The sequence below is a fragment of the Trachypithecus francoisi genome, unplaced genomic scaffold, assembly GCF_009764315.1.
Source record: "Trachypithecus francoisi isolate TF-2019V2 unplaced genomic scaffold, Tfra_2.0 Lachesis_group12, whole genome shotgun sequence".
Lineage (NCBI taxonomy): Eukaryota > Metazoa > Chordata > Mammalia > Primates > Cercopithecidae > Trachypithecus > Trachypithecus francoisi.
Genome location: NW_022681457.1, coordinates 69,645,900 through 69,673,175, shown reverse-complemented (window position 1 = coordinate 69,673,175; position 27,276 = coordinate 69,645,900). Strand labels below are relative to the sequence as shown.

General features: G+C 47.1%; 1 protein-coding gene across 16 annotated transcripts in view; it reads left to right on the top strand.

Annotated features, from left to right (window-relative positions):
• MROH7 (maestro heat like repeat family member 7) overlaps positions 1 to 27,276 on the top strand; it is a 91,888-nt gene that overhangs the window by 28,615 nt on the left and 35,997 nt on the right. For 4 of the 16 annotated variants that reach the window (XM_033226241.1, XM_033226246.1, XM_033226243.1 and 1 more), the window contains exons 2-8: positions 3,790 to 3,824; positions 4,693 to 5,997; positions 20,462 to 20,535; positions 22,582 to 22,665; positions 24,486 to 24,565; positions 24,786 to 24,915; positions 27,057 to 27,152. In XM_033226241.1, the coding sequence (XP_033082132.1) occupies positions 4,767 to 5,997; positions 20,462 to 20,535; positions 22,582 to 22,665; positions 24,486 to 24,565; positions 24,786 to 24,915; positions 27,057 to 27,152 (1,695 nt within the window). In that variant the 5' untranslated portion in view covers positions 3,790 to 3,824; positions 4,693 to 4,766. Of the gene's footprint in view, positions 1 to 3,537; positions 3,607 to 3,789; positions 3,825 to 4,692; positions 5,998 to 20,461; positions 20,536 to 22,581; positions 22,666 to 24,485; positions 24,566 to 24,785; positions 24,916 to 27,056; positions 27,153 to 27,276 lie in introns of those variants that run through there. The other 12 variants (XM_033226252.1, XM_033226250.1, XM_033226251.1 and 9 more) reach the window with 5 other exon arrangements.

Here is a 27,276-nt window from a genome sequence, read left to right as displayed (position 1 = left end):
TTTTTTTTTTTTTTGAGACGGAGTCTTGCTCTGTCGCCCGGGCTGGAGTGCAGTGGCCGGATCTCAGCTCACTGCAAGCTCCGCCTCCCGAACTTCTCTGCCATTCTCCTGCCTCAGCCTCCCGAGTAGCTGGGACTACAGGCGCCCGCCACCTCGCCCGGCTAGTTTTTTGTATTTTTTAGTAGAGACGGGGTTTCACCGTGTTAGCCAGGATGGTCTCGATCTCCTGACCTCGTGATCCGCCCATCTCGGCCTCCCACAGTGCTGGGATTACAGGCTTGAGCCATGCATTCAGTTTTAAAGGAAGATCTCTATGGCTTACTTTGGAAAATGGTTTGTTGGAAGTTGGCCTAGATACAGGGACCCCTGTTGAGTAAGCAATTCCAAGATCCAGCCCCAAAACAATGGGAACTGGAATAGGGTCTGGTAGTGGTGATGAAGAAATGGGGAGAGATTTCAGAGCTGTTCTGGAGCCAGAATGAGCAGAACTTGGCCAACATTGGGTGCAGCAAGTGAGAAAGAGAGCACTCAAGGAGGATGTTGTTTCCGAAGGCTTGGATGATAGATGGTGCCAGGTCCTTGCAATGGGGGAGAATAGAAGAGTCCTATTTGGGGGAAAAATGGAGAGTCTGTTTTGGATGCTCTGGGTCTGAGGTGTCCCAATCTCAGGTGTTCTGTGTGTGCACACGTGTGTGTGTGTATAGGTACTTGTACAAGTGCCTAATACATTCCAGACCCTTACATCTGATAACAGTGTGTTCTCAATGATGAACTGGACAATCTATTGATAGTTCCACCCCTGAAGACTCTAGCAACCCTTGTCCAGGGCCTGAAAGGGTTAATTGAGGTGGAGAAGGGAGGATGGCAATTGGTCAATGATTCTCTCTGTCTTAGACAACACTAGCTGTTTTATGGCTGTGCTCTGCCCTTTCCATTTGGGGCCCCAGGATTGTAGGGCAAAGGCCAATAGGCAGTTTGTGGCTGTCAGCAGGAAGTAGTGAGCTCCTTTAGCTCCTGTAGATCCCATCCAAGCCCCTCAACAGCCATGGCTCCTCCTAATGCACAGTGTCCGTTTGGTAGAGGGCAAGCCATGGGCTACCCCAGTCACTGCCAGGCAGCTCTGAAGCCTTGCCTGTCTGTTGCAGGAGGGAGGAGGAGGATTGAGGGCAGGGCGGCTGGGGTTGAGGTCTGTGGCCTTCTGCCCAGCGACCTGGTATTGTGCATCTGCTGGGTTGCTGGGGTAGAGATGAAGTCTTTTTTCCTCAGCCCAAACAAGTTAGGTCTTTTTTTTTTTTTTTTTTTTGAGACGGAGTCTCGCTCTGTCGCCCAGGCTGGAGTGCAGTGGCCGGATCTCAGCTCACTGCCAGCTCCGCCTCCTGGGTTTACGCCATTCTCCTGCCTCAGCCTCCCGAGTAGCTGGGATTACGGGCGCCCGCCACCTCGCCCGGCTAGTTTTTTGTATTTTTTTAGTAGAGACGGGGTTTCACCGTGTTAGCCAGGATGGTCTCGATCTCCTGACCTCGTGATCCGCCCGTCTGGGCCTCCCAAAGTGCTGGGATTACAGGCTTGAGCCACCGCGCCCGGCCACAAGTTAGGTCTTTGAAGATCTTACTCACTGCCTCGTAGGCTGTAATAGCCATATTTTCCAGGTTAAAAAATGCCTCCCTTTGGTAACTATGGTCCATGTGTGTGCATGTGGCACGTTTACATATGGGCGGGAGAGATCATTAAGGGAAGATTCATGCTCCTCAAGTAAAAAGAGACAAAATTATGGACATGAAATTAAGTACAGGGCTTTGGAAAGGGACTGTGAAATCAAGGAACAATCAGAGTTTACATTCAGGGTAAAATTGCCTCTGATGCTGATGGTACGTGAGCATTTCTTGCTTCCAAGGCAGATGCAAAGCTGTGCAGGAACTGCTTGCTTGGAATGAAGGCAACTTCCACAGGGTTCTGAGTGCCTTATTCCTCTCTGTCCACAGTGTCTGGCAGAGAGGACTAAAACAAGTAGCTACCATTTTGGTAAGGGCTTTGGTGGGCCATGTACTCCATGCCAGGCACGGTAACTACAATCACCCCTGTGGAAGGCTTTCCAGATGGGGAGGACAAGGACCAGAGGGGAAAAGTCTCTTGCCCAAGGTCACCCAAACTAGCAGAGGTTGAGCTGGGCTTTAAACTCAGGACTACATAAATACAAATCTATGGTCTTTCCAAAGCCACGCTATAAAGATACACAGCAAAATTTGTGGAGTGAGTAAATGATTCACTGAACGAGTTAGCACATGAATGGATGATAAATGAAGAAATGATGAAATGAGTTAGTGAAAGAATACATCATCAAATGAAGAAGAGTCCCCCTCACCACCCATTGTCCTTCTCTTATTTCCTCCTCTCCCTCTCTTTGGCCTTCCTCTTCCCTCTCCTCTTTACTGCCTCTTGTCTTCTCCCTTATCCCTCCCTTGTCTTCTCTTACCTCTCCTTTCTTCCTTCTTCTCTTTCCTCTTGCGTTTCTCTCTCCTCCCTTCCTTCCTTGTTCCTCTCTTGTCTCCCTACTTTCCTTACCACTGTTTAGTATTTCTCCCTATGCACGTTCATCGCCATCCCGCTTTTTTTTTGAGTCAAGGTGTCACTTTGTCACTCAGGCTGGAATGCAGTGGTGCGATCACAGCTCATTGTAGCCTCAACCTCCTGGGCTCAAGTGATCCTCCCACCTCAGCCTCCTGAGTAGCTGAGACGGCAGGCACCTGCCACCACACCCGGTTAACTTTTGTATATTTTTTTGTAGAGACAGAGTCTCATTATGTTGTCCAGGCTGGTCTCAAACTCCTGGACTCAAACAATCCTCCCGCCTCGGCCTTCCAAAGTCCTGGGATTACAGGCGTGAGCCCCTGCACCCAGTTGCACTCCCTGTTTCTTGCATTTTTTTTTTCTCTTCCCCAGCTGTCTCGTCTCCCTGGCCCTTCCCCCACCACCACTGTGTGGTTCTGTCCTCACCCCTTGCCAAAAGAAATTAAAAACAAAACAAAAACTACAAACAAAGAAGAGAGAAAAATAATGAAATAACACAAACAGGCATTGGACATTTACTGGTGTCAGGTGCTATACTAGACATTAGAAATTGGCAGAGAACAAGGCAGATGCAGTTTCTGCATCAGTGGACCTCATCGGCTAGTGGGGAAGCCAGATACTGTGAGCCAAGAGATGGGAAGGAACAAGGTGGCCTGAGAACTTTCAGGTGGCCCCCACCTGTCTAGGGGATCTGGAAGGCTCTTAGCATTTGAGCTGAAACCTGAAAGGGTGAAGCAGCAGGCATTAGCTGGGGAAGGGGAGTGGAGATGGATGCCCAGCCTATGGAAGACCCAGACCTAACTGGGAGAGCCTTCCTCGTTGGAGGAAGTCAAAGGAACCCTGCAAGGGTGGAATGGAAAAGGAAAGGGACATATGGAGGGGCAAAAAGGGTGAAAAGGGGCCTGGGACCAGATACAGAAGGGCCTTTTGGGTCTGCTAACAACTGGAGGACTCTATCCTAAAGATAATGGGAAGCCATGGAGGGGTTTACCAGGGGATGGCTTAGAGATGGTGCTGGTTGCCTGGAGGGCCAGTGGGGTGAGTGGCCTTCCTCTCTTTGACCTTCACTTATGTATAAATATTTAACTTACTCTGTGTGTGTGTGTGTGTGTGTAGTGGGGAGCTTGTTAACAGATGTGCATGCCTGGCCTGTGGACTGTGCAGTAAGTGTTGATAAAGGCACTCTTCCCTGACTTGATTTCCTTCTGCATCTCCTCCCAGGGGCCCACTTCTGCTTAAAAACACCATGCATGCAGGTGAGCTGTCCCTATGATTCCCACAGGGAGGGTGGCCCCAGATTGAGGGTGGGGGTGGTGGGAGGACTGGGGAGTTCATCCAGCAGTTAGATTGCTGCATTGAGGCAGGTGTTTGACAGCTGCCCCATGGTCTCCTCCACATAGCCCGCTTCACCCAGAACAGGCAAACTGTTAAGGCTATAGGCAGCTTTGCCGGGGTTGCTCTGAGAACCTAGTGCCATGGGTACTGGCAGAGTAGTTCTAGCAACTTACGAGTTTGTCTCTGGCTTGGAGCACCCCAATCTTGCAAGGCTCAGGGCTCCTTGTTGGTGCACTTAGGTTACCCTGCCGCATGTGGCCAGCTGGAAGTGGGGTAACTCATAACGAGGCTCTTCCTTCCCTTTTTCTGCCTTAAAGTAGAAGAGATTCCTCATTTGGCTGTGTGTAAGCTTCCAATTGTGTAACTGGCACTGGGCTAGGAGCTGGGGTTGCCCCAGGGGCCAAGGTATACACAGTTTTTGTCATTGCAAAGTTCATCTCTAGCAAGAGCTAGACCACTAAATGAGTCACTGGAATGAAATGTGCTGAGTATTTTGCTAGAAGTAGGATTAAGCAAAGGATAATGAGAATTACCCCCATGCAATTTCACAAGCTGAGGGGATTGAGTTTGTTCAGGATCATGAGCCAGGAGGGAGCAGGTTGTGGTCAAATAATGGAACTGAGAGACCGCGGAGGCAAGTGGCGAGTGATGGGATGGAAAGGTGGGCTGGGCACAGTCACCAGGGCCTTGTGAGTCACAGCAAGGGGCTTTCATCCTAAAAACAGTGGGAGCCCTGGAAAAGCCTTCACAGGTGTGGTATGGCTGCATTTGTCTTTTCTCTCTCTCGAGACTGCTTCTGGGAGCGTGACAGTTGGCTGCTGGAGAGAAAGGGGCACTGATATTGAGAGACCTCCAGACTGGACATGGCCCTGAGTCCAGGGGCTAACCTGGTCTTCCATGAAGACCCAAAGATGACACCAAGTCTCCCCTCCTGTGGGGCCCCAGGATTAGGGTCTGGTACCATCCCTCGGCCCCACCCAGACATGGCTCATGTGCCTATGTTGAATCTACTCCCAAGTCCTGGCTTGGCTCTCGTTCCAGATCTTAATCCTTCTCTGAGTCCCGTCTCAGGGGAGGCCTCGGGCCTTGTGCCTGAAAACACCCCCAGACCTGATGACAGCAGGGCCATAACTCCAGCCTCCCTCCAGATCACCAGTTCTTGCTCTGGTGAAGCACTGGACCTGGATTCCATGGATGTCTCAAGGCCTGAATCACGGGGGCACCTCTGTCCAGCCTCAAACCCCATTCTGAGTCCTAGCTCTACTGAGGCCCCTGATCTGAGCTCCGGGAACCACCCTCAGTCAAATTCTGAAGATGCCTTCAAGTGCCTCTCAAGTAAGATTTTTGAGTTGGGTCAGAGAAACTCCAACCCTTCTGGGCATGAATTAAACCCATTTATAAGGCACCATTCCAGAGAAGGCCTGGTTCTGGGCCACTGCATCTCTAGGCCAAGCTCAAAAGCACTCCTTATTCCAGCCTCCAACTCTTCTCTCGACCTTGACTCCAATCCATTGCCCAACATGGGCTCAAGAAACACCTCCAAGCTGAACCTGAATGTAGCTCCAGATTCTCGTGGGACCCTAATCCCAGACACAAACGAGACCATCACTTTGGCTTCACATAACCTCTCTGTGTCTGTTTCAAAAGGAGCCTTTAGTACCACCTGGAGCACAAGTTCCAAGGGAACCATGAATGTGGCTTCCACCAGCCACCCCAGATCTGATTTGAACATGACCATCACTCAAGCCTCATATGTGACCCTGATTCCTGGCTCCAGTGATGGTATCAGCCTCCATTCCAGCACCCATGGGCCCAACTCCACCATCTCTCCACCCTCATGCATGACTCTAATCCTGGGTTCCAATGAGACTCTGAGCCTGGACTCCAGCCTCGTGTTCAGTGATACCTCCACCTTGACACTGAGCAGTCAGCAGGATGATGCCGAGGACAACAGCATCCACACTGTACCCCTGGAGGAGAATCTGGAGAGTTGGAATGAGATGGCCAGCATTAAGGTGGGCCAGTTCCCGCTGGGACTCCCCACCTCCAACCCCGCAGGCAAGGACGCCATGACCTTGCAAGGCATCCCTGAGGGTAAGACCAGGGCCTCAGCCCTAGAAAAAGCACTGTCCTGGAGGAATTCTGTCTTCAGACTCGTAGGGCAGGGAGAGGAGAAGGAAGGAAGGAAGGAAGGGGACAGCAGGCAGTTGATAACATATGATCTATTAATTCTATAGTAGACATCTAATAATCGGCCTCTGCTAGCAATGTGACTTGGGACAAGCTACTTAATCTCCCTGAGCTTCAACTTCCTTAACTGTAATATCAGTATACAGCCGGGCACAGTGGCTCACACCTGTAATCCCAGCACTTTGGGAGGCTGAGGCAGGTGGATCATTTGGGTTGGGAGTTTGAGAGCAGCCTGGCCAACATGGTGAAACCCCATCTCTACTAAAAATACAAAGAATTAGCTGGGCATGGTGGCGCATGCGTGTAATCCCAGCTACTCGGGAGGCTGAGGCAGGAGAATTGTGTGAACCTGGGAGGCAGAGGTTGCAGTGAGCTGAGATCTCACCATTGCACTCCAGCCTGGGCAATAAGAGCAAAACTCGTCTAAAAAAAAAAAAAAAACACTGTATAATAATACTTTGACTCTGTCCAAATTATAAGTCTATTGTATCAACAGAATATCCCTTCCATTCAAAATGTATGTCTCTTTCTTCCTTGATACATTTCAGACCTGGCTTCTCAGGTCTGAGCAAGGCCTTGGGGTCCTGTCTGGAACCTGCGCCTCCCTCCTGATATGTAGGATTTCTGTAAATTAATCCCCTGTCAGTTTCTGATGCTATAAATATCTTTTCTTAATCAGTTTTTATTTGTTCATTCACCAATACTGTATTAAGATTTTTTAAAAAGGACCATGGTTTTGTAAGTAGGTGTTCATATCTAATGAGAATCCCTTTTTTTTTTTTTTTTTTGAGAGGGAGTCTCATTCTGCAGCCCAGGCTGGAGTGCAATGGCTCGATCTCGTCTCACTGTAACCTCTGCCTCCTGAGTTGAAGTGATTCTCCTGCCTCAACCTCTTGAGTAGCGGGAATTAGAGGCTCCCATCACTCTACCCAGCTAATTTTTATATTTTTAGCAGAGACAAGGTTTCGCCATGTTGGTCAGGCTGGTCTTGAACTCCTGACCTCAGGTTAGCTATTAGTAAATAACATTTTATTTTATTTTTTGAGACAAAAGTCTCACTCTGTTGCCCAGGCTGGAGTTCAATGTTGCAATCATAACTCCCTGCAGCTTCGAATTCCTGGACTCAGGAGACCCTCCTGCCTCAGCCTCCCATGTAGCTAGGACTACAGGTGCACACCACACCACCACACCTGAGTAATTTTATTTTTTATGTTTTGTAGACTTGGAGCCTTGCTATGTTGCCCAGGCTGGTCTTGAACTCCTGGCTTCAAGCTATCCTCCCAGCTCATCCTCCCAGAGCTCTGGGACTACAGGCATATTCTACCACACCCAGCCTCTGCACATTTTAGAATGCATTTCTAGGGTTTCTTAGGGATTTTTTTAGGGCCTCAAAAAAGTCTTGCTGGCATTTTTTTAAGAATGTTATCAACGTATTTACCAATTCGTGTTTTCCTTTACGTAGGATATATGCTTTATAGGATTTAAAAAATTCTTCTTAGAAGTCTAGTGCACCCTGGGATGGGTTAATCGTAGATACTTTACAGTATTTTTTTTTTTTTTTTTTTTTTTTGAGATGGAGTCTTGCTCCATCACCCAGGCTGGAGTGCAATGGTGCGATCTCCACTCGCCACAACCTCCGCCCCCTGGGTTCAAGTGAGTCTCCTGCCTCAACCTCCCGAGTAGCTGGGATTATAGGTACGTGCCACCATGCCTGGCTAATTTTTTGTATTTTTAGTAGAGATGGGGTTTCACCATGTTGGCCAGGATGGTCTCTAACTCCTGACCTCGTGATCTGCCCACCTTGGCCTCCCAAAGTGCTGGGATTGCAGGCGTGAGCCACCGCGCCCCAGCCTATAGTATCTTATTTTCTAATAAAATTTTTACTTAGTATTGATGATGCTGGTGATCTAGAGGAACTTTTTTTTTTTTTTTGCAAGTTTTTCTTTTTTTGAAAAAAACTTTGTGGAAATATAACTGTAAATACAATTTGCTCTTTTAAAGTATGTAATTTAATGGCTTTTTATATACACAGAATTGTGCAACCATCACCACAATCAATTTTAGAACATTTTCATCATCCCTAAAAGAAACCCTGCACCCCTTAGACATCATCCTCAACCCATGCCAGCTCTCAATCCAGCCCTGGGCAATCACTAGACTACTTTTTGTCTCTATAGTTCACCTATTTTGGACATTTTATATAAATAGAATCATATAATATGTCATCCTTTGTGACTGGCTTCTTTCACTTAGCAGAAGGTATTCAAGGTTCGTCTTCTTTGTAGCATGTATCAGTACTTCATTCCTTGTTATGGCTAAATAATATTCCATATATAGACACACCACATTTTGTTTATGTCAGTTGATTGCCATTTGGGTTGTTTCTATCTTTTGGCTATTTTATTTTGTGTTTTTATTTTGTATTTTTTTGGGACAGGGTCTCACTCTGTCACCCAGGCTGGAGCACAGTGGCATGATCTCGGCTCACTGCAACCTCCACTTCCCAGGCTGAAGCAATCCTCCCACCACAGCCTCCCAAGTGGCTAGGACCACAGGCATGCACCACCACACCTGGCTAACTTTTGTATATTTTGTAGAGGCAGGGTCTCACTATGTTGCCCAGGCTGGTCTTGAACTCCTGGGTTCAAGCAATCCTCTCTCCTTAGCTTCCCAAAGTGCTGGCATTACAGGCATGAGCCACCATGCCTGGCCAATTTACTAATATTTTTCTTCTATTCTGTTGATTGCCTTTTCATTTTCTTGATGGTGTCCTTTGAAACACAAAAGTTTTAAATTTTGACATTGCCTAATTTGTCTAATTTTTCTTCTATTGTTTGTGCTTTTGGTGTCATATTTAAAGAAACCATTGCCTAGTCCAAGATCATGAAGACTTATGCCCATGTTTTCTTCTAAGAGTATAATAATGTTAGCTCTTACCTTTAGGTCTTAGGTACAATTTGTGCTAGTTTTTGTTTATGGTGTGAGGTGGGGGTTCAGCTTCATTATTTTGCATGTGGATGTTCAGTTATTATTGTCATATAATTCACAAGCCATATAATTCACCCATTTAAAATGTGTCAGCTGGGCGTGGTGACCCATGCCTGTAATCCCAGCACTTTGGGAGGCTGAGGCAGGTGGATCACTTGAGGTCAGGAGTTCAAAACCAGCCTGGTCAACATGGTGAAATGCTGTCTCTATTAAAAATACAAAAAATTAGCTGGGGCTGGGTGCAGTGGCTCATGCCTGTAATCCCAATACTTTGGAAGGCTGAGGCAAGCAGATCACGAGGTCAGGAGTTCGAGACCAGCCTGACCAACATGGTGAAATCCCGTCTCTACTAAAAATACAAACATTAGCCGGGCGTGGTGGCACACACCTGTAATTTCAGCTACTCAGGAGGCTGAGGCAGGAGAATTGCTTGAACCTGGGAGGCAGAGATTGCAATGAGCCAAGATTAAGCCACTGCACTCCAGCCTCGGTGACAGAGTGAGACTCCATCTCAAAAAAAAAAAAAAAAAAAAAAAAAATTAGCCGGGTATGGTGGCACATGCCTATAATCCAAACTATTTGGGAATGGCTTGAAACTGGGAGTCGGAGGTTGCAATGAGCCAAGATTACGCCACTGCAGCCTGGATGATGGAGTGACACTTTGTCTCAATAAATAGATAAATAAATAAATTAATTAAATTAAAAATACATAAAAAATAAAAATAAAATGTGTCATTTGCAGAGTGTAGTGGCTCATGCCTATAATCCCAGCATTTTGGAGGCTGAGGCAGGAGGATTGCTTGAGCCCAGGAGTTCAAGACCAGCCTGGGCAACATAGGAATACCCTGTCTCTACAAAAAAAAATAAATAAATAAATTAATTAAATTAAAAATACATAAAAATAAAAATAAAATGTGTCATTTGCAGAGTGTAGTGGCTCATGCCTATAATCCCAGCATTTTGGGAGGCTGAGGCAGGAGGATTGCTTGAGCCCAGGAGTTCAAGACCAGCCTGGGCAACATAGGAATACCCTGTCTCTACAAAAAAAAATAAATAAATAAATTAGCTAGACACGATGGTGTGTGCCTGTGGTCCCAGCTACTCAGGAGACTGAGCTGGGAGGATTGCTTGAGCCCAGGTACTAGAGGCTACAATGAGCTGTGATTGTACCACTGCCCTTCAGGTTGGGCGACAGAGTGAGACCTTGTCTTTTCAAAAAACAAAAACAAAAAAAAACAAAGTGTGATTCAATGGTTTAGGTTATATTCCATTTTTTAGTGCCTCTGTTTTTGGTGCCATATCCAAGAAATTGTTGTGAAATCCAGTGTCATGAAGATTTTCCCCTGTGTTTTATAGTTTTAGCTCTTAAATTCTTTGAGTTAAATTTTGTATATATATATAAGGTAAGAGTCCAAATTTATTCTTATTTTTTATTTATTTTATTTATTTATTTTTTGAGACAGAGTCTTGTTCTGACACCCAGGCTGGAGTGCAATGGCATGGTCTCGACTCACTGCAACTTCCACCTCCCAGGTTCAAGCAATTCTCCTTCCTCAATCTCCCGAGTAGCTGGGACTACTGGCAGCCACCACCACACCTGGCTAATTTTTGTATTTTTAGTAGAGATGGGGTTTCACCATGTTGGCCAGGCTGGTCTCAAACTCTTGACCTCGTGATCTGCCCACCTTGGCCTCCCAAAGTGCTGGCATTACAGGCGTGAGCCACAGTGTTCGGCCCATTTATTTATTTATTTATTTATTTATTTAGATGGAGTCTTGCTCTATCATCCAGGCTGGAGTGCAATGGTGCCATCTTGGCTCACTGCAACCTCTGCCTCCCAGGTTCAAGCCATTCTCCTGCCTCGGTTTCCCAAGTAGCTGGGACTACAGGCATGCATCGTCATGCCTGATTAATTTTTGTGTTTTTAGTAGAGACGGGGTTTAGTAGAGACCATGTTGGTCAGACTGGTCTCCAACTCCTGACCTCGTAATCCACCCACCTCGGCCTCCCAAAGTGCTGGGATTACAGGTGTGAGCCACAGTGCCCGGCCTATTTATTTATTTATTTATTTATTGAGACAGAGTCTTGCTTTGTCATCCAGGCTGGAGTGCAATGGTGCGATCTCGGCTCACTGCAACCTCTGCCTCCCAGGTTCAAGCCATTCTCCTGCCTCAGCCTTATGCAGCTGGGACTACAGGCATGCATCATCATGCCTGGCTAATTTTTGTACTTCTAGTAGAGACGGAGTTTCACCATGTTGACCAGGCTGGTTTTGAACTCCTGACCTCAAGCGATCTGCCTGCCTCGGCCTTCCAGAGTGCTGGGATTACAGGCATGAGCCACCACACCCGTCCCAATGTGTTCTTTTATAATTGGAAAGTTTTTTTCCCCCCGGCTGAGTGTGGTGGCTCACGTCTGTAATCCCAGCACTTTGGGAGGCTGTGGTGGGCAGATCACCTGAGGTCAGGAGTTCCAGATCAGCCTGGCCAACATGGCAAATCCCCATCCCTACTAAAAATACAAAATCTGCTGGTGTGATGGCACACTCCTGTAATCTCAGCTACTCGGGAGGCTGAGGCAGGAGAATCGCTTGAACCCCGGAGATGGAGGTTGCAGTGAGCTGAGATTGAGCCACTGCACTCCAGCCATGGTGACAGAGCAAAAAAGAAAACTCCATCTCAAAAAAGAAAAAGAAAAGTTTTTTTTTCAGGTTGGGTGTGGTGGCTCACGCCTGTAATCGCAGCACTTTGGGAAGCTGAGGTGGGTGGATCACCTGAGGTCAGGAGTTTGAGACCAGCCTGGCCAACATGGTGAAACCCTGTATCTACTAAAAATACAAAAAGTAGCTGATGTGGTGGCCAGGGCCTGTAATCCCAGCTACTTGGGAGGCTCCCGCTTGAACCCGGGAGGCAGAGGTTGCAGAAAGCCAAGATCATGCCACTGCATTCCAGCCTGGGTGACAGAGCGGGACTCTGTCTCAAAGTAAATAAATAAAGAAAATAAAAATTAAAAAGTTTTTTTTTCCAATTTTTTAATTGTGGTAAAATATACATAACAAAATTTACCATCTAGGACAGCACAATGACTCATGCCTGTAATATCAGTGCTTTGAGAAGCCAACGCAGGAAGATCACTTGAAGTCAGCAGTTTGGGACCAACTCCGGTGACATAGCAAGAGTCTGTCTGTATAAAAAACAAAAAAATCCTTACCATCTTTTTTTTTTTAAGAGATGATCTCACTCTGTTGCCTGGGCTGGAGTACGGTGTCATGATCTTGCCTCACTGCAACCTCCACCTCTGGGGCTCAAGTGATCCTCCTGCCTTAGCCTCCTGAGCAGCTGGGACTACAGGCACGTGCCACCACACTTAGCTAATTTTTTTGTATTTTTAGTAGAGACAGGGTTTCACTATGTTACCCAGGCTGGTCTTGAACTTCTGTGCTCAAGTGATCCACTGCCTCAGCCTCCCAAAGTGCTGGGATTACAGGCATGAGCCACCATGTCCAGCCAAACCTTACCATCTCAAAAATTTAAAAATTATTATTATTTTTTAGGGTCAGGGTCTCACTCTGTCACCCCAGCTGGAGTGCAGTAGAGCAATGATAGCTCACTGCAGTCTCAAACTCCTGGGATCAAGTGATTCTTTCACCTCAGCCTCCCAAGTAGCTACGACTGTAGGCACACACCACCACATCTAGCTAATTTTAATATTTTGTAGAGACGAGACCTTGCTATGTTGCCCAGGCTGGTCTTGAACTCCTGGCTCAAGTGATCCTCCTGCCTTGGGTTCCCCAAGTGCTGGGATTTCAGGCATGATCCACCACACCTGGCCCTACCTTAACCTTTTTTTTTTTTTTTTTTTTGAGATGGAGTCTCACTCTGTTGCCCATGTTGGAGTGCAGTGGTATGATACTAGCTCACTGCAACCTCTGCCTCTCATTTTCAAACAATATTCCTGCCTCAGCCTCCTGAGCAGCTGGGACTACAAGTGTGTGCTACCATGCCTGGCTTATTTTGGTAGTTTTAGTAGAGATGGGCTTTTACCTTGTTGGCCAGGCTGGTCTTGAACTCCTGACCTCAGGTGATCCACCTGCCTAAGTCTCCCAAAGTGCTGGGATTACAGGTGTGAGCCACTGTAACTGGCCAGCCATTTTTAAGTGAACGGTTTAATACAGTGGTATTAAATATATTCATAATATGCAACTATTGGTACCATTTCTTCTCCGTAACTATTTTCATCTTATGAACTTCAAACTCCATATGCATTAAACAATAGCTTCCCGTTTTCCAGTCCCCCAGCCCCTAGTCACCACCATTCTACTGTTTCTATAATTTTCACTACTCTAGGTACCTCATATAACAACTTCATTCTTTTGCATGTGGATAGCCAGTTTTTCTTGCTCTATTTGTTGAAAAAACTGTCCTTTCCCCCATGAATGTTCTTAGTATTCTTGTGAAAAACAGACTTACCATAAGTGTGTTTATTTCTGGGTACTCTACTTTGTTTCATTGGTCTATATGTCTGTCCTTATGCCAGTACCATGCTGTTTTGATTATTATAGCTTTGTGGTATGTTTTGAAATCAGGAAATATGAGTCCTTCAGCTTTGTTCTTCTTTTAAGATTGTTTTGGCTTTCAGGGTCACTCTTTGCTTTTTTAATAGGAGCATTTTGTCCATCAGCTCAGTTTAAAACAATGTATTTTCAAATTATAGTAGCCTTTTAAAAACTTTTTTGGGGTATAACATGGATCAGTAAAATATGTAAAGTGTGCTAGTCATCTCAAATGTATAGCTTAATGAACATTTATGTAAGTATACACTGTGGTAGCTACCACTCAGATCAAGTCCCAGAAGCCCAGAAGCTTCCCTTGTGTCCCTTTTCAATCAGTATCCCTTCTTCTGGGGCAAGATTTCTCAGCTTTGGCACTATTGGTATTTTGTGTTGGGAAATTCTTTGTCGTGTGTGTGTGTGTCTATGTTGGTGATGGGGATGGGGGTGCTCTTCTGTGCATTATGAGATGCACTCATCCCTGGACTCTACTCAGTAGATGCTAGTAGCAACCTCCCATTGCCACCCTCAAGTTGTAAAAACCAAAATGGTTTCCAGACACTGCTGAATGTTCTATGGGGGTGGGGGGGGAGGGGAACAACTGCTCTTGGTTGATAATCACTGTCCCGGAGGTGACAATTCCGATTTGCATCACCATAGACTAGTTTTGCCTATTCTTGAACTTACCGCCAATAGAATACTACTGTATTTACTGTGTGTGTGTGTGTGTGTGTGTGTGTGTGTTTTCTGAGACAGAAGTTCGCTTTTGTTGTCCAGGCTGGAGTGCAATGGTGCGATCTCGGCTCACTGCAACCTGTGCCTCTCAGGTTCAAGTGATTCTCCTGCCTCAGCCTCCTGAGTAGCTGAGATTACAGTCATGCATCACCACGCCCAGCTAGTTTTTTGTATTTTAATTTTGATTTATTTATTTATTTTTTGAGATGGAGTCTCACTCTGTTGCCCAGGCTGGAGTGCAATGGCACAATCTCGGCTCACTGCAACCTCCACCTTTGGGGTTCAAGCAATTCTCCTGCCTCAGCCTCCTGAGTAACTGGGATTAGAGGTGTCTGCCATCACACTTGGCTAATTTTTGTTGTTGTTTTTTGTTTGTTTGTTTTTGTTTGTTTTTGAGATGGAGTTTCACTCTCGTTGCCCAGGCTGGAGTGCAATGACACGATCTAGGCTCACCACAACCTCTGCCTCTGGGTTCAAGCAATTCTCCTGCCTTAGCCTCCTGAGTAGCTGAAATTACGGGTGTTAGCCACCACATCTGGCTAATTTTGTATTTTTGGTAGAGACAAGATTTCTGCATGTTGGTCAGGCTGGTCTTGAACTCCCGACCTCAGGTGATCCACCTGCCTTGGCCTCCCAAAGTGCCAGGATTACAAGCCTGAGTCACTGTGCCCGGCCGTATTTACTGTTTTGACTCTGGCTTCTTTAGCTCAACGTTATGTCTGTTGGATTCATCCATATTGTGTATTTCAATAGTAGATTGTTTTTTGTTGTTCTGTAGTATTCCATTGTATGGATATACCACAGCTTGTTTATTTATTCTGCTGCTGATGGACATTAGAATATTTCCTATTTTTTGGATGTTATTAATAAAGTGGCTGTGAACGTTGTTAACCATGACTTTTGGTGCAGAGATACACTTATTTATCTCGGAGTAGAATTTCTGGGTCATAGTGCAGGCATATTTATAGCTTTAAAAGATACTGCCAAACAGTTTTTCAAAGTGGTAATCTTAGTCTTTTTGTGCTGCCATAACAAAATGCCTGAGACTGAGTAATTTATAAACAACAGGAATTTATTTTCTCACAGTTCTAGAGACTGGAAGTCCAAGATCAAGGCAGCAGCATTTGATGTCTGATGAGGGCCTGCTTGCTGTATCCCTACATGGTGGAAGGTGGAAGGACAAAAAGGGGCTGAACTCTGTATGAAGCCTCTTTTATAAAGGCCTTAATCCCATTCTAGACGGTGGAGCCCTCACAATTTGACCACCTCCTAAAGTCTCTGCCTCTTAATACTATTGCATTGGAGATTAAGTTCAACATGAATTTTGAAGGGGACACAACTATTCAAACCACAGCAATGACTGAATTAATTCACGCTTCCACAAACTATGTGAGTTTCAATTGTTCCACATTCTCACCAACATTTGGCATTATCAGTTAAAAAATTTGTCATCAGGCCGGGTGCAGTGGCTCACAACTGTAATCCCCGCACTTTGGGAGGCCAACTCACCTGAGGTCGGGAGTTCGAGACCTGCCTGACCAATGTGGAGAAATCCCGTCTCTACTAAAAATACAAAAAATTAGCCAGGCATGGTGGCACATGCCTGTAATCCCAGTTACTCAGGAAGATGAGGTAAGAGAATCACTTGAACCTGGGAGGTAGAGGTTGCAGTGAGCCGAGATTGCACCATTGCACTCCAGCCTGGGCAACAAAAGCGAAACTCCATCTCAAAAAAAAAAGAAAAAAAAAGAGAAAAATAAAAAATAAAAAAATAAAAAATTGTAGTCCTTCTAGGGGATTTCTGTCTAGTGATAGTTCATTGTGGTTTTAATTTGCATATCTTGATAACTACTGATGTTAAGCACTTTTTTACATGATTATTGGCAATTCGCATATCCTCTTTTGTGCAGTACCAGTTCAAATATTTTGCGCTTTTGTTTTTTTTTTTTTAATTTCAGAAGGGAACAGCATGTACATTTTGCTCATTTAAAAACATTGGGGTGTCTCTTTTTCTTATTGGTTTGTGGGAATTCTTTATGTAATCTAGATATGAGTTCTTTGTTAGATACATGAATTTTGACTATTTTTTCAGAGTCTGTGGCTTGAGGAAGCCTTTTATTTATCTTTAAATTAAATTAAATTAAATTAAAAATTTCTTAAAGAAATGAGGTCTCATTCTGTTGCCCAGGCTGGAGTGGAGTGGAGTGGCACAATCATAGCTCACTGCAGACTCAAACTCCTGGGCTCAAGTGATCCTCCTGCCTCAGCCTCCCAAGTAGCTGGGATTACAGGCATGTGCCACACGCCTGGCTAATTTTGTATTTTTAGTAGAGATGGGATTTCTCCGTATTGATCAGGCCAGTTTCGAACTTCTGACCTCAGGTGATCTGCCCACCTCGGCCTCCCAAAGTGCTGGTATTACAGGCATGAACCACCACGTCTGGCCCTGTTCACTTTTATTAACTGTGCTTAGAACAGTACTGGTCATATAGTAGGTACTTAAAAATAATATTTGTTTGTTTGTTTGTTTATTTATTTATTTTGAGACAGAGTTTCGCTCTTGTCGCCCAGGCTGGAGTGCAGTGGAGCAATCTCAGCTCACTATAACCTCTGCCTCCTGGGTTCAAGTGATTCTCCTGCCTCAGCCTCTTGAGTAGCTGGGATTACAGACGCCTGCCACCATGCCCAGCTAATTTTTGTATTTTTAGTAGAGACACCACGTTGGCTAGGCTGGTCTCGAACTCCTCACCTCAGGTGACCCACCTGCCTTGGCATCCCAAAGTGCTGATATTACAGGTGTGAGCTGCCACCCTCGGCCTTAAAAATATTTTTTAAATGATTTTTAAAAACCAACCTAGGGCTGGGCATGGTGGCTCACACCTGTAATATGTAGCACTTTGAGAGGCCGAGGCAGGAATATTGCTTGAACCCAGGAGTTCACAACCAGCCTGGGCAACAAAGTGAGACCCTCATCTCTACAAAAAATTTAACAATTAGCCAAATGTGGTGGCATGGGCCTGTAGTGCCAATTAGTTGGGAAGCTGAAGTAGGAGGATCACTTGAGCCTAGGAGGTTGAGACTGCAGTGAGCCATGATTGCACCACTGCATTCCAGCCTGAATGACAGAGCAAGACTCTGTCTGCAAACAAAACCAAACAAAACTTAGAGAAAAGTTGAGCTGGGTGTGGTGGCTCATGCCTGTAATCCCAGCACTTTGGGAGGCCAAGGTGGGCAGATCACTTGAAGCCAGCAGTTCAAGACCAGCCTGACCAACAAGGTGAAATCCTGTCTCTACTAAAAATACAAAAATTAGCCAGGCAGGGTGGCACACACCTATAAACCCAGCTTCTCAGCAGGTGGATGTGGGAGAATTACTTGAACCCGGGAGGTGGAGGTTGAAGTGAGCCGAGATCGGCGCCACTGCATTCCAGCCTGAGCAACAGAGTGAGACTCCATCTCAAAGAAAAAAAAAGTTGAAAATGTACTATAAATTTTTTCCTTGAATCATTTCAGAATAAGTTTCCAAATGATGCTCTATCACCCCTGAATTTCAGAGTGTACTTACAAAAAAGGATAAAATATAACTATCACAATCAAGTAATTAATATTGATACACAGCTACCATGTAATCCTCAGGCCCTATTCAAAAGTCACCAATTTTCCCAGTAATGTTCTCTACAGCAAGAGGATCCAGTTCAGAACCACTCATTGTACTTTTTTTCTAGTCTGATCTGTCTCCTGCAGTCCTCAGCCTTTCTTTGACTTTCCTGTCCTTGATACATTTGAAGATGACAGGCAAGCTATTTTTGTAGGATGTGCCTCAGTTTCAATTTGTCTGATGCTTGCTCATGATTAGATTCAGGGCATGCATTTTTGGCAGGAATAGCACAGAAGTGATGCTGGGTTTTTCTCATTGCGTCCTGTCTGGTGCCTTATAATTTTGATTTGTTCGTTACTGATGCTGTTTGCTTTCATCACTTGAGTAGGATGGTTGCTGCCAAGGTTTTCCATTGTGAAGTCAGTATTTACCCCTTTGTAGTAAATATCATGTGGTCAGGTACTTTGAAACTATGTGACTATCCCATTCCCATCAAACTTTCAATTTATTTATTTATTTATTAGTATAATATGGACTCAATTAGTTTATTTAATGGGCTATAATCCATTTTCTTAGTTTATTTAATGGACTATAATCCATTTTTTTCACAATTTATTGTGATACTCAAATTTTCCTCAATTTGATCAGTGGAATCCCCTTCAAGCAAACTTTTGTAGAGACCAGCCTGGCCAACACGGCAAGACCCCCGAGCTCTTTCTTTTTTTGAGACGAAATATTGCTCTGTTGCCCAGGCTGGAATGCAGTGGCATAATCTTGGCTCACTAAACCTCTGCCTTCTGGGTTCAAGAGATTCTCCAGCCTCAGCCTCCCTAGTAGCTGTGATTATAGGTGTGCACCACTATGCCCAGCTAATTTTTGTATTTTTAGTAGAGGTGGAGTTTCACCATGTTGGCCAGGCTGGTCTCAAACTCCTGACCTCAGATGATCCACCTGCTTCAGCCTCCCAAAGTGCTGGGATTACAGGCGTGAACCACTGTGCCCAGCCCCGATCAGCTCAAAACAAATAAAACAAACAGACAAAAAAACAACAAAAAAAGCATGCTTTTGTATTCCTTTGACATTTGACATGTCTTTATCATTCAGGTGTCTCAGGTTCATCCTGAGCTTTCCCTGCTTGAGTCCTGGAATCAAACATTTCTCCAAGGAGCCTTGTTCCTTTTAGTGGAGAATGGTGTTTAGAAGCTAAGATCTTGGTGTTCACTACAATTGGGGTATCTGTACTTCTCCATCCTCTAGCATCCTCTGGTGGTCGAGAATCTGAAGTTCCAGGTTTTCATAGGCCCCAGTGACCTTGTCCTCAGAAGGAGAAAGATCCCCTCTCCTTTCGTGTTCCCCTCAACCCCCTTAAATAAAGGACTCTATTGGTCCTGCCCAGTCAAGTTTTCATCCCTGGACCAATCGCTGTGGCTGGTGGCATGGGACACTCTTAGGAGTGGAGCTTGGGTCCCAGGCCCACCCCTATCTGAAGAGTGGGTGCTTGAGGAATCCAGCTTCACCTAGCTACATGGAATAGGGTGCACACAGGAAAGATGAGGCTCTTTCACCAAAAGAAAGTGAAGAGATTGGGGGCTGACAGAATGGCAGATGCCTCTCATAACAAGTAGGTGTTTAGCTATGAATTATGATAACTGCTGAAAGAAGAGATTCAGACAATGCACGACAAGACCATATTGGCCCTTGCAGAGCCAGAGGGTGGGGGTGGCCTTTCTCAGGACTGGCAGGCAAGCCTAGGCCTGAAGGAGAGCCTTAGCGGGGCAAGGAGGTATGGCGAGCAGTGGCCCGGGTAGAGGGAACCACCATGCAAAGGCCCTGAAGGGAAATGTGCCCAGTTCTGGAAGGAAGCTGGTGTGGCCAGAGCATAGTGAGGCGGGCAAGTGGTAGGAGATAGGGCCGCAGAGGAGGGCAGGGCACAACCAACCAGGCAGGGCATTGAAGGCCTCGGCAAGGATGCTGGCTTTGTGCTCAATGAAATGCAGTGTCACTGAAGGGTTTTAGGGAGTGGGTGACATGAGCTGATGTACACTTAAAAGCTCAGTGTAGGCCAGGCGTGGTGGCTCATACCTGTAGTCTCAGCACTTTGGGAGGCTGAGATGAGTGGATCACTGGAGGTCAGGAGTTCGAGTCCAGCCTGGCCAACATGGTGAAACCCCGTCTCTACTAAAAATACAAAAAATAGCTGGGTGTGGTGGTGGGTGCCTGTAATCCCAGCTACTTGGGAGGCTGAGGCAGGAGAATCACTTGAACCCGGAAGGTGGAGGTTGCAGTGAGCCAAGATAGTGAGTGCCATTGCACTCTAGCCTGGGCAGCAAGAGCGAGACTCTGTCCCCCCCCCCAAAAAAAAAGCTCAATATGGCTACTGGGGTGCTGGGGTAGGGTAGGGATTGGAGGGGCCTAGAAGGGGAGGAGAGAGATGGCATGATGGCATCCTAGGTACATCACAGCTTTATCCACCTTCTCATTGAAATTGTGCCCTGCAGGAGCCTTTGATGAAGTGACCTCATGCCTGGTGAAGGTGCCAGAGAAGACAGAAGGTGGCAAAAACATGGCTCTGGTATGCCTCCTGCCCAACCCCTAGCTGACTGTCCCAGGGTACTTCCGTGCTGCCTACCCCCTCCCCAACCCCCCCACCCAGCCTAGCAGCCTCAGCATTCCCCGTGCCTCTGCCCGGCTCTCCTTTTCTTCATAACATTCATTGCTGTCTGATGTGCCATATGCTTTGTTTATTCATCTTCTTTCTTGTTCATCTGCCCCACAAGGACATATCCTCCATTACTCGGGCATTTTTGTCTGTTATTCACAGCTGTAACTTCAGCATCTAGAACAGTGCCTGGCACATAATAGATGCTCAATAAGATATTTTTAAACAATTGAATGAATTGTGGGAGGGGCTCTGAAAGGGGCAGAAAGTCTAGAAGTGGCCTTTTTTCAGGACAGTCAGGCCCAACCCAGGTCTGGGCCATGCAGCAGGCTCAGGAGGCCCAAGAAGAGCAGTCCAGCAGGTGAGGCACACTTGCATTTGCAGGACTTGGCAAGGGCCAGTGGGGAAGACTAGACAAGCCGGTGGACGTGAGTGTGACACAGGGAGTGTGGACAAGGGTGCTTGGTGGACAGAATGTGGAGGAGGGGGGGTATCCATCCAGGCCCAGACATGCAGGAGGCAGGCCCTGCCTCCAGGCTGCTTCAGGGCCAAGCTTCAGTCCCTGGGGCAGTGCAGGGTGGGGATGGGGAGAGGTGACTGGACTAAGAGGAAGCCCTGCATTTGGGGAGCATTTATCCTCATCCCATGGCGTCCTTCTAGTTGTCCACTGTGTTCCTGCCACGCTGACCTTTTTCTGTTTCTCACACATGCCAAACTCATTCCTGCCCCGGGGCCCTTGCACGTGTTTCTGCCAGGAAAGTTCTATAAAATGAGCACAACAAAGCAGAAGTGAGGCCCATGCCGGGTGATATGCACAGCACCTACCATGGCGCCTGCAAAAAGAAGACTTTTTATTGCTGTCGCAGGGGCCAAGGGAAAACGTCCCCTTCATCCTCTGAAGGTTTGATGGAAAAAAAAAATCAACTAACAAAGGCAGATTAATTGGAGGAAATGTACATGCATTTATTAATGAGTACATGGAGAGAAGCACAGAGTGATTACCTGCCCCCCAGTGAGGACTCAGAAGCTTATATACCATTTTGAGGTTACAGAAAAATGGGGGCTTGGATCCTGGCAAAACAGGTTATAGGAGGCAGGAGAAGATAATTTTTTTTTTTTTTTTTGAGGTAGGGTCTCACTCTGTCACTTGGGCTGGAGTGCAGTGGTGCGATCTTGGCTTGCTGCAGCCTCAACTTCCTAGGCTTAAGCGATCCTGTCTTCTAGCTTGGGCTTCCTTGCAGCACAGTGGCTGGGTTCCAGAAGGAAAAAGTGGAAGCTTCCAGTTTCCTTAAGGACTAGTCCAGGAACTGGCCCAGCGTCACTTCCACATTACTCTACTGGTCAAAGCAAGTTGTAAAATGAGCCAAGATTCAAGAGGAATCTGTCTTTTGGATAGGAGGAGCAGAAAAGAACTTGCAGCCATTTTCAATGTGCTACACTCCTCATCAAATTAACCTGTCTTTTCTTTCCTATATGAAGTTAGTTTTCTTATTTCATGGTCATTGTTTATTTTCCTTCTTCTCCCTTAAGATAATGAGAACGGAGAGATTAGTTGGATATTGGTTAATGTGTTCTCTCTCAGGTAGCAGAATGCCTCAGTCTGACTTATATGTACTGGAAGACCCATATGAAGCGTTACTAATGGTGCAATTTCAGGTTGAGGGATTGGGGCCCTTTCTGTCCCCTCCTTAGTTGACTGGAGAAGGGGGAGTACTTTGCAGTCCCTCATATCTGGTCCTCTTCCAAATGTTGGCATTCAGGATTAACTCCTCCAATCCCTCAATATTCTCCAATCTTTACCTCACTCCAAGTTCCCCTTGTGGGAACCTCTCATTTCTCTTGTGCCAATTCTGGCTTGCCTGCAGGTGTCAGGTGGTTAACAGTGCTGTATGGGCAACCCCTGAGGACTGGGCTCAGTGGGGCTCTCACTCCGAGGTTTTGCCCTCTGCTGTCCCCTAGGTTGAGAATGTCACCACCCTTCAGAAGAGCCAGGATCTGTTGGAGGCAGAAAGAGAAAAGAAGACCATGATGAAGAAGATGATGGTGGGGGAGCCACAGGCGGGTCTGCGGCATTGGGGTGGGAGGGGGCAGAATTCCTGAGTCCACCCACTGATGAGACTGCAGGGGTGGGAGGCTGAGGTGGGAAGAGGACAGGATGAGGAGGCAGGACACCGGGAACTGAGTCTCAGCTCCACCTCGAACTGCCCTCCACCTACATGGAGGGAGCTCAGGCAAGTTCTGAGCCTCACTCTTCTCATCTCACGGATGAGTGTGATAATACCTGTGCCATTGGCTTGTTGGGAGGACACAACCCAATGCTTAGTCTACAGTAAAGCCTTGCACACCCAGAAGCAGTTCTTATTACTTAATATATTCTTTTCCCAGCCATTCCTTCTGGTGGGCAACTTTAGACAGTTTCCTCATCATTTTGATAAATACAGCCACTCCACCAGAATGGATTGGGCAGGAATAACCAATGAAGCTTCCAAAATTATATTTGTGTTCGTGTACTTTACAGAGACAACCGAAAAAGTCCTTGCCCTCCATACCTTCATTTAACTAACATTAATTGAGCATCTGCTGTGTGTAGGTGCTAGATCAAAAATGAGAAGCAGGCCGGGCGCGGTGGCTCACGCCTGTAATCCCAGCACTTTGGGAGGCCGAGGCGGGCGGATCACAAGGTCAGGAGATCGAGACCATGGTGAAACCCCGTCTCTACTAAAAATACAAAAAAATTAGCCGGGCGCGGTTGCGGGCGCCTGTAGTCCCAGCTACTCAGGAGGCTGAGGCAGGAGAATGGCGTGAACCTGGGAGGCGGAGCTTGCAGTGAGCCGAGATCGCGCCACTGCACTCCAGCCTGGGCGGCAGAGCGAGACTCCCCCTAAAAAAAAAAAAAAGAGAAGCAATTAGAAGGACATCCTTTATTTTGAGACAAGGTCATGCTCTGTTGCCCAGGCTGGAGTGCAGTGGCGCCATCACGGCTTACTGCAGCATCAACCTCCCAGGCTTACAGGATCCTCCCGCCTTAGCCTCTTGAGATTTGGGACCACAGGTGTGTGCCACCATATCCAACTAATTTTTTATCTTAAAGAAATGGACATTTGGCCAAGTGTGGTGGCTCACGTCTGTCATCCCAGCACTTTGGGAGGCCGAGGTAGGCAGATCCCTTGAGGTCAGGAGTTCGAGACCAGTCTGACCAAAATGGTGAAACCCCATCTCTACTAAAAATACAAAAAAAGCTTAGCTGGGGATGGTGGCATGTGTCTGTGGTCCCAGCTACTCAGAAGGCTGAGGCAGGAGAATTGCTTGAGCTAGGGAGGCAGAGGTTGCAGTGAGCTGAGACTGTGCCACTGCACTCCAACCTGGGCAACAGAGCAATACTTCGTCTCAAAAAAAAAAAAGAGAGATTTCGAGATGAACCTGGCCAACATCATAAGACCCCATCTCTAAAAAGAAAAAGCAAAAAAAAATTTAAGGGAATGCAACTGGGCAGTTTTCAAGGGCCGCGCATGGTGATTTTTGCTTTGGGCCAGTTCCATGGTTTCAATATGCCTCCTGGAGGCCAGGCATGGTGGCTCATGTCTTTAATTCCAGCATTTTGGGAGGCCGAGGCAGGAGGATGGCTTGAGCTCAGGAGTTTGAGACCAGCCTGGGCAACACAGCAAGACTCTGTCTCTACAAAAAATAAAAATACTTAGCCAAGTGTGGTGGCATGAGCTTATAGTCCCAGTTACTTGGGCAGCTGAGGTGGGAGGAGCACTTGAGGGGCTGCTGTGACCTGCTCCTTGTGAGGGGGGCAGCCTTGGCCCTGGTGGCCTGCAGTAGCCCTGTCCTCATCAGCCCTTCTGTGGCCCCCTGTCCAGAGGCAGATCCAGGAGGAGCCACTGGATTCTCTCTCAAGCTCCGTCCGCAAGCAGGCCATGGAGATCCTGACCCAGCTGAGGTGTCCATGGCCCTTTCCCTTTCCCCACAGCCCCCTCCTCTCTTCCTCCATTTCTGCCTCCCTCCGTCTCTCTGCTGTACCCTCCACCAACCCGCCTCCACCCCTCCCCCGGTACCCTTTCCCCTCCCCTTGCCCAGTCCCTGCTTCTCAGCTCAGCCCCCATCTTTAGCCATAGGGCCCCTTTCTCACTCCCTTTCTTTGTTTTCTGCCTCTTCTCCAGCCACACGCAGCCCACCCTGGGCATGCGGGAGAGGTCGGAGCTGGTGAACATGTGTGTGCAGAGTGTGTTCTCCCTGCCCTCCGTGCAGGCCATGCAGGAGAAGGATGAGACCAAGGCTGAGACCATCCAGGTGAGATGGGCCTTCCCAGCAGGGCCTCAGGGCTGCCCCAAGTTCTGGGAGGAGATCTGGAGCTGCATCCTCCAGCTCATTGGTCTGTGGCCTTGGGCAATTCAACTCACTTCTGTTGGTCTGAGTAGGTACTTCATAAATAGTGAATAGATGAATCATTCAAATAAAGACACCCGGCTAGGCGCGGTGGCTCACGCCTGTAATCCCAGCACTTTGGGAGGCTGAGGTGGGTGGATCACGAGGTCAGGAGATGCAGACCATCCTGGCTAACACGGTGAATCCCCGTCTCTACTAAAAAAAAAAAAAAAAATATATATATATATATATATAAATAGCCAGGCATGGTGGCAGGCACCTGTAGGCCCAGCTACTCAGGAGGCTGAGGCAGGAGAATGGCTGGAACCCTGGAGGCGGAGCCTTCAGTGAGCAGAGATCTTGCCACTGCACTCCAGCCTGGCTGACAGAGTGGGACTCCATCTCAAAACAAAACAAAACAAAACAACACCCATCCTGTCCACTTCTGGGCCCTGCCCTATGGGAGGGATGTGGGCAGATGATGGCATGGCCAAGGGAAGTGGCCAGGATTGGGAGGGGCAGGGCTGAGGGCCTAGGCTATAATGAAGACAGACTGGGGCTGAGGCCTGGAGAAGCAGAACCTCAGGAGGCTCATGCGAGCATCTTCAAACCTCTCCAGGCGTTCCTGGAGGAGGAGTGGAGGTGACCCTCAGGGTAGGATGATGGGTAGAGAGGGTCAGTGGGGAAGGTTAAGGCAAAGGGTTTCAGCCCAGGGTGCAGCACATTCATTCATCACTTCATTTAGCAAATAGTAACTCAGTAACTACTCCGTGCTGAACTCAGCACAGGAACCTTACAGCCAAGGTGAGCGTGGGGGAGATGGATGGTATCAAATAAATAAATATGAATAAATGAAAAATTACACCAATCATAAATCCTGCAAGCCGGAAGTACGTGGTGCTATAAAGAGCCTGCAATGGTGGAGTGGGTCAGGGGTTGTGATTGTGAAGCTGAGAGGTTAATAAAGAACTAATTAGCTGCAGAGGGTGGCAGAAGGAAGAGCATTTCAGGCAGAGAATGACAAAGTGGCAGTGTGACTGGAACCCAGAGGGTTAGGCGAGAGTTCTAGGAAGTGAGGCTGGAGAACCAGGGTCCCGGAGGTGGTGCCCTTGTAGAAGACTGGGGTGGAGCCGGTGAATGAAAAAAGCAGGCAGCCCTTTTGTAGTACCAGATTTAGCCAGCAGAGGACAATGCTGCATAGTAATCTGCAGAGATGGGCGGGAAGGAGGAGGTAGGTAGGTGGTGAGCCAGGCTTTCTTGGTGGTTACGGTATATCCCCAAGGACCACTGGCTTCACTGTGTGTGCAGACTCAGGAAGTCGGACAATAACAACCTAGGAGGCACACTTAGGGAGCTGGCAGGAAGAGGGGAGGCAAAAAAGAGAGGGTCTTCTCAGAGTAACTCAAACCCACTGCCCAGCCTTGTGTACATGTAATGCCGGTACCCATAAGACAATTCCAGGATGGTGGTGTGGTTAAGGAATGAGAAACCTGGGCAGGGGAGAGATGGCTTCCTTAAGGGGCAACTTGGAAAACCTATTTGGGTCTAGTAGAAGCAATTCAAAAAAGAATCAGAGCATTTCCCCAGAGATGATGAAAGTAAGATTGGCTCTTTCATTGATCCAGCTCTTGCAGTTCCAGAGCATTTTCCCATCCATCCTCTCATTTGCTCCTCATGACTTGAAACTTCTTGTTCTGTAATCTTGGACAAGTGTCCCTGTCCCTTCATTTGTAAAATGAGAGAAACAATTTGTGGACAGGGTGATATGGTTGTGCAAATCACCAGGTAGCGGTAGATTCTCAGTGTATGCTGGATCTCCGCTTCCTCCGTCTTTAAGGTAGAAAGTGCAGAGATAATAATTAGCAATTGTTGATAAGGAAACTGTAATCCACGAGGGGAAGTAATATGCCCGACATTACACATCAAGTTAGTCTCAGAGGTGGGACCAGAAAGCAACTCTCCTGGGTCCAAATTCCCCCTCCTCCCCGGACCCACAGCAGGGGATGCCTGGGGCTGATGTTTACTCCAGAGGTGCCCTAGTGGCTTGGTCCTCCTCCTGTCCACAGACTCTTTATCATCAGACCCTGGAGGCCCTGCAGTCTCTGCTCAAAGCCCTCTTTATCGAGGACCCCACTCCTGCTGGGCTGAAGAGCATCTTGGAGGTGCGGAGATGGGAGGGGCAAGGAAGGGAAGGGAGGAAGGGTGGAGGGAAGAGAGAAATTGGCTCAGGAGCAGTGGAGGCCAGACCCAGGAGTGATTTGGCTTTAGGATGTCATTGTGTGTGAG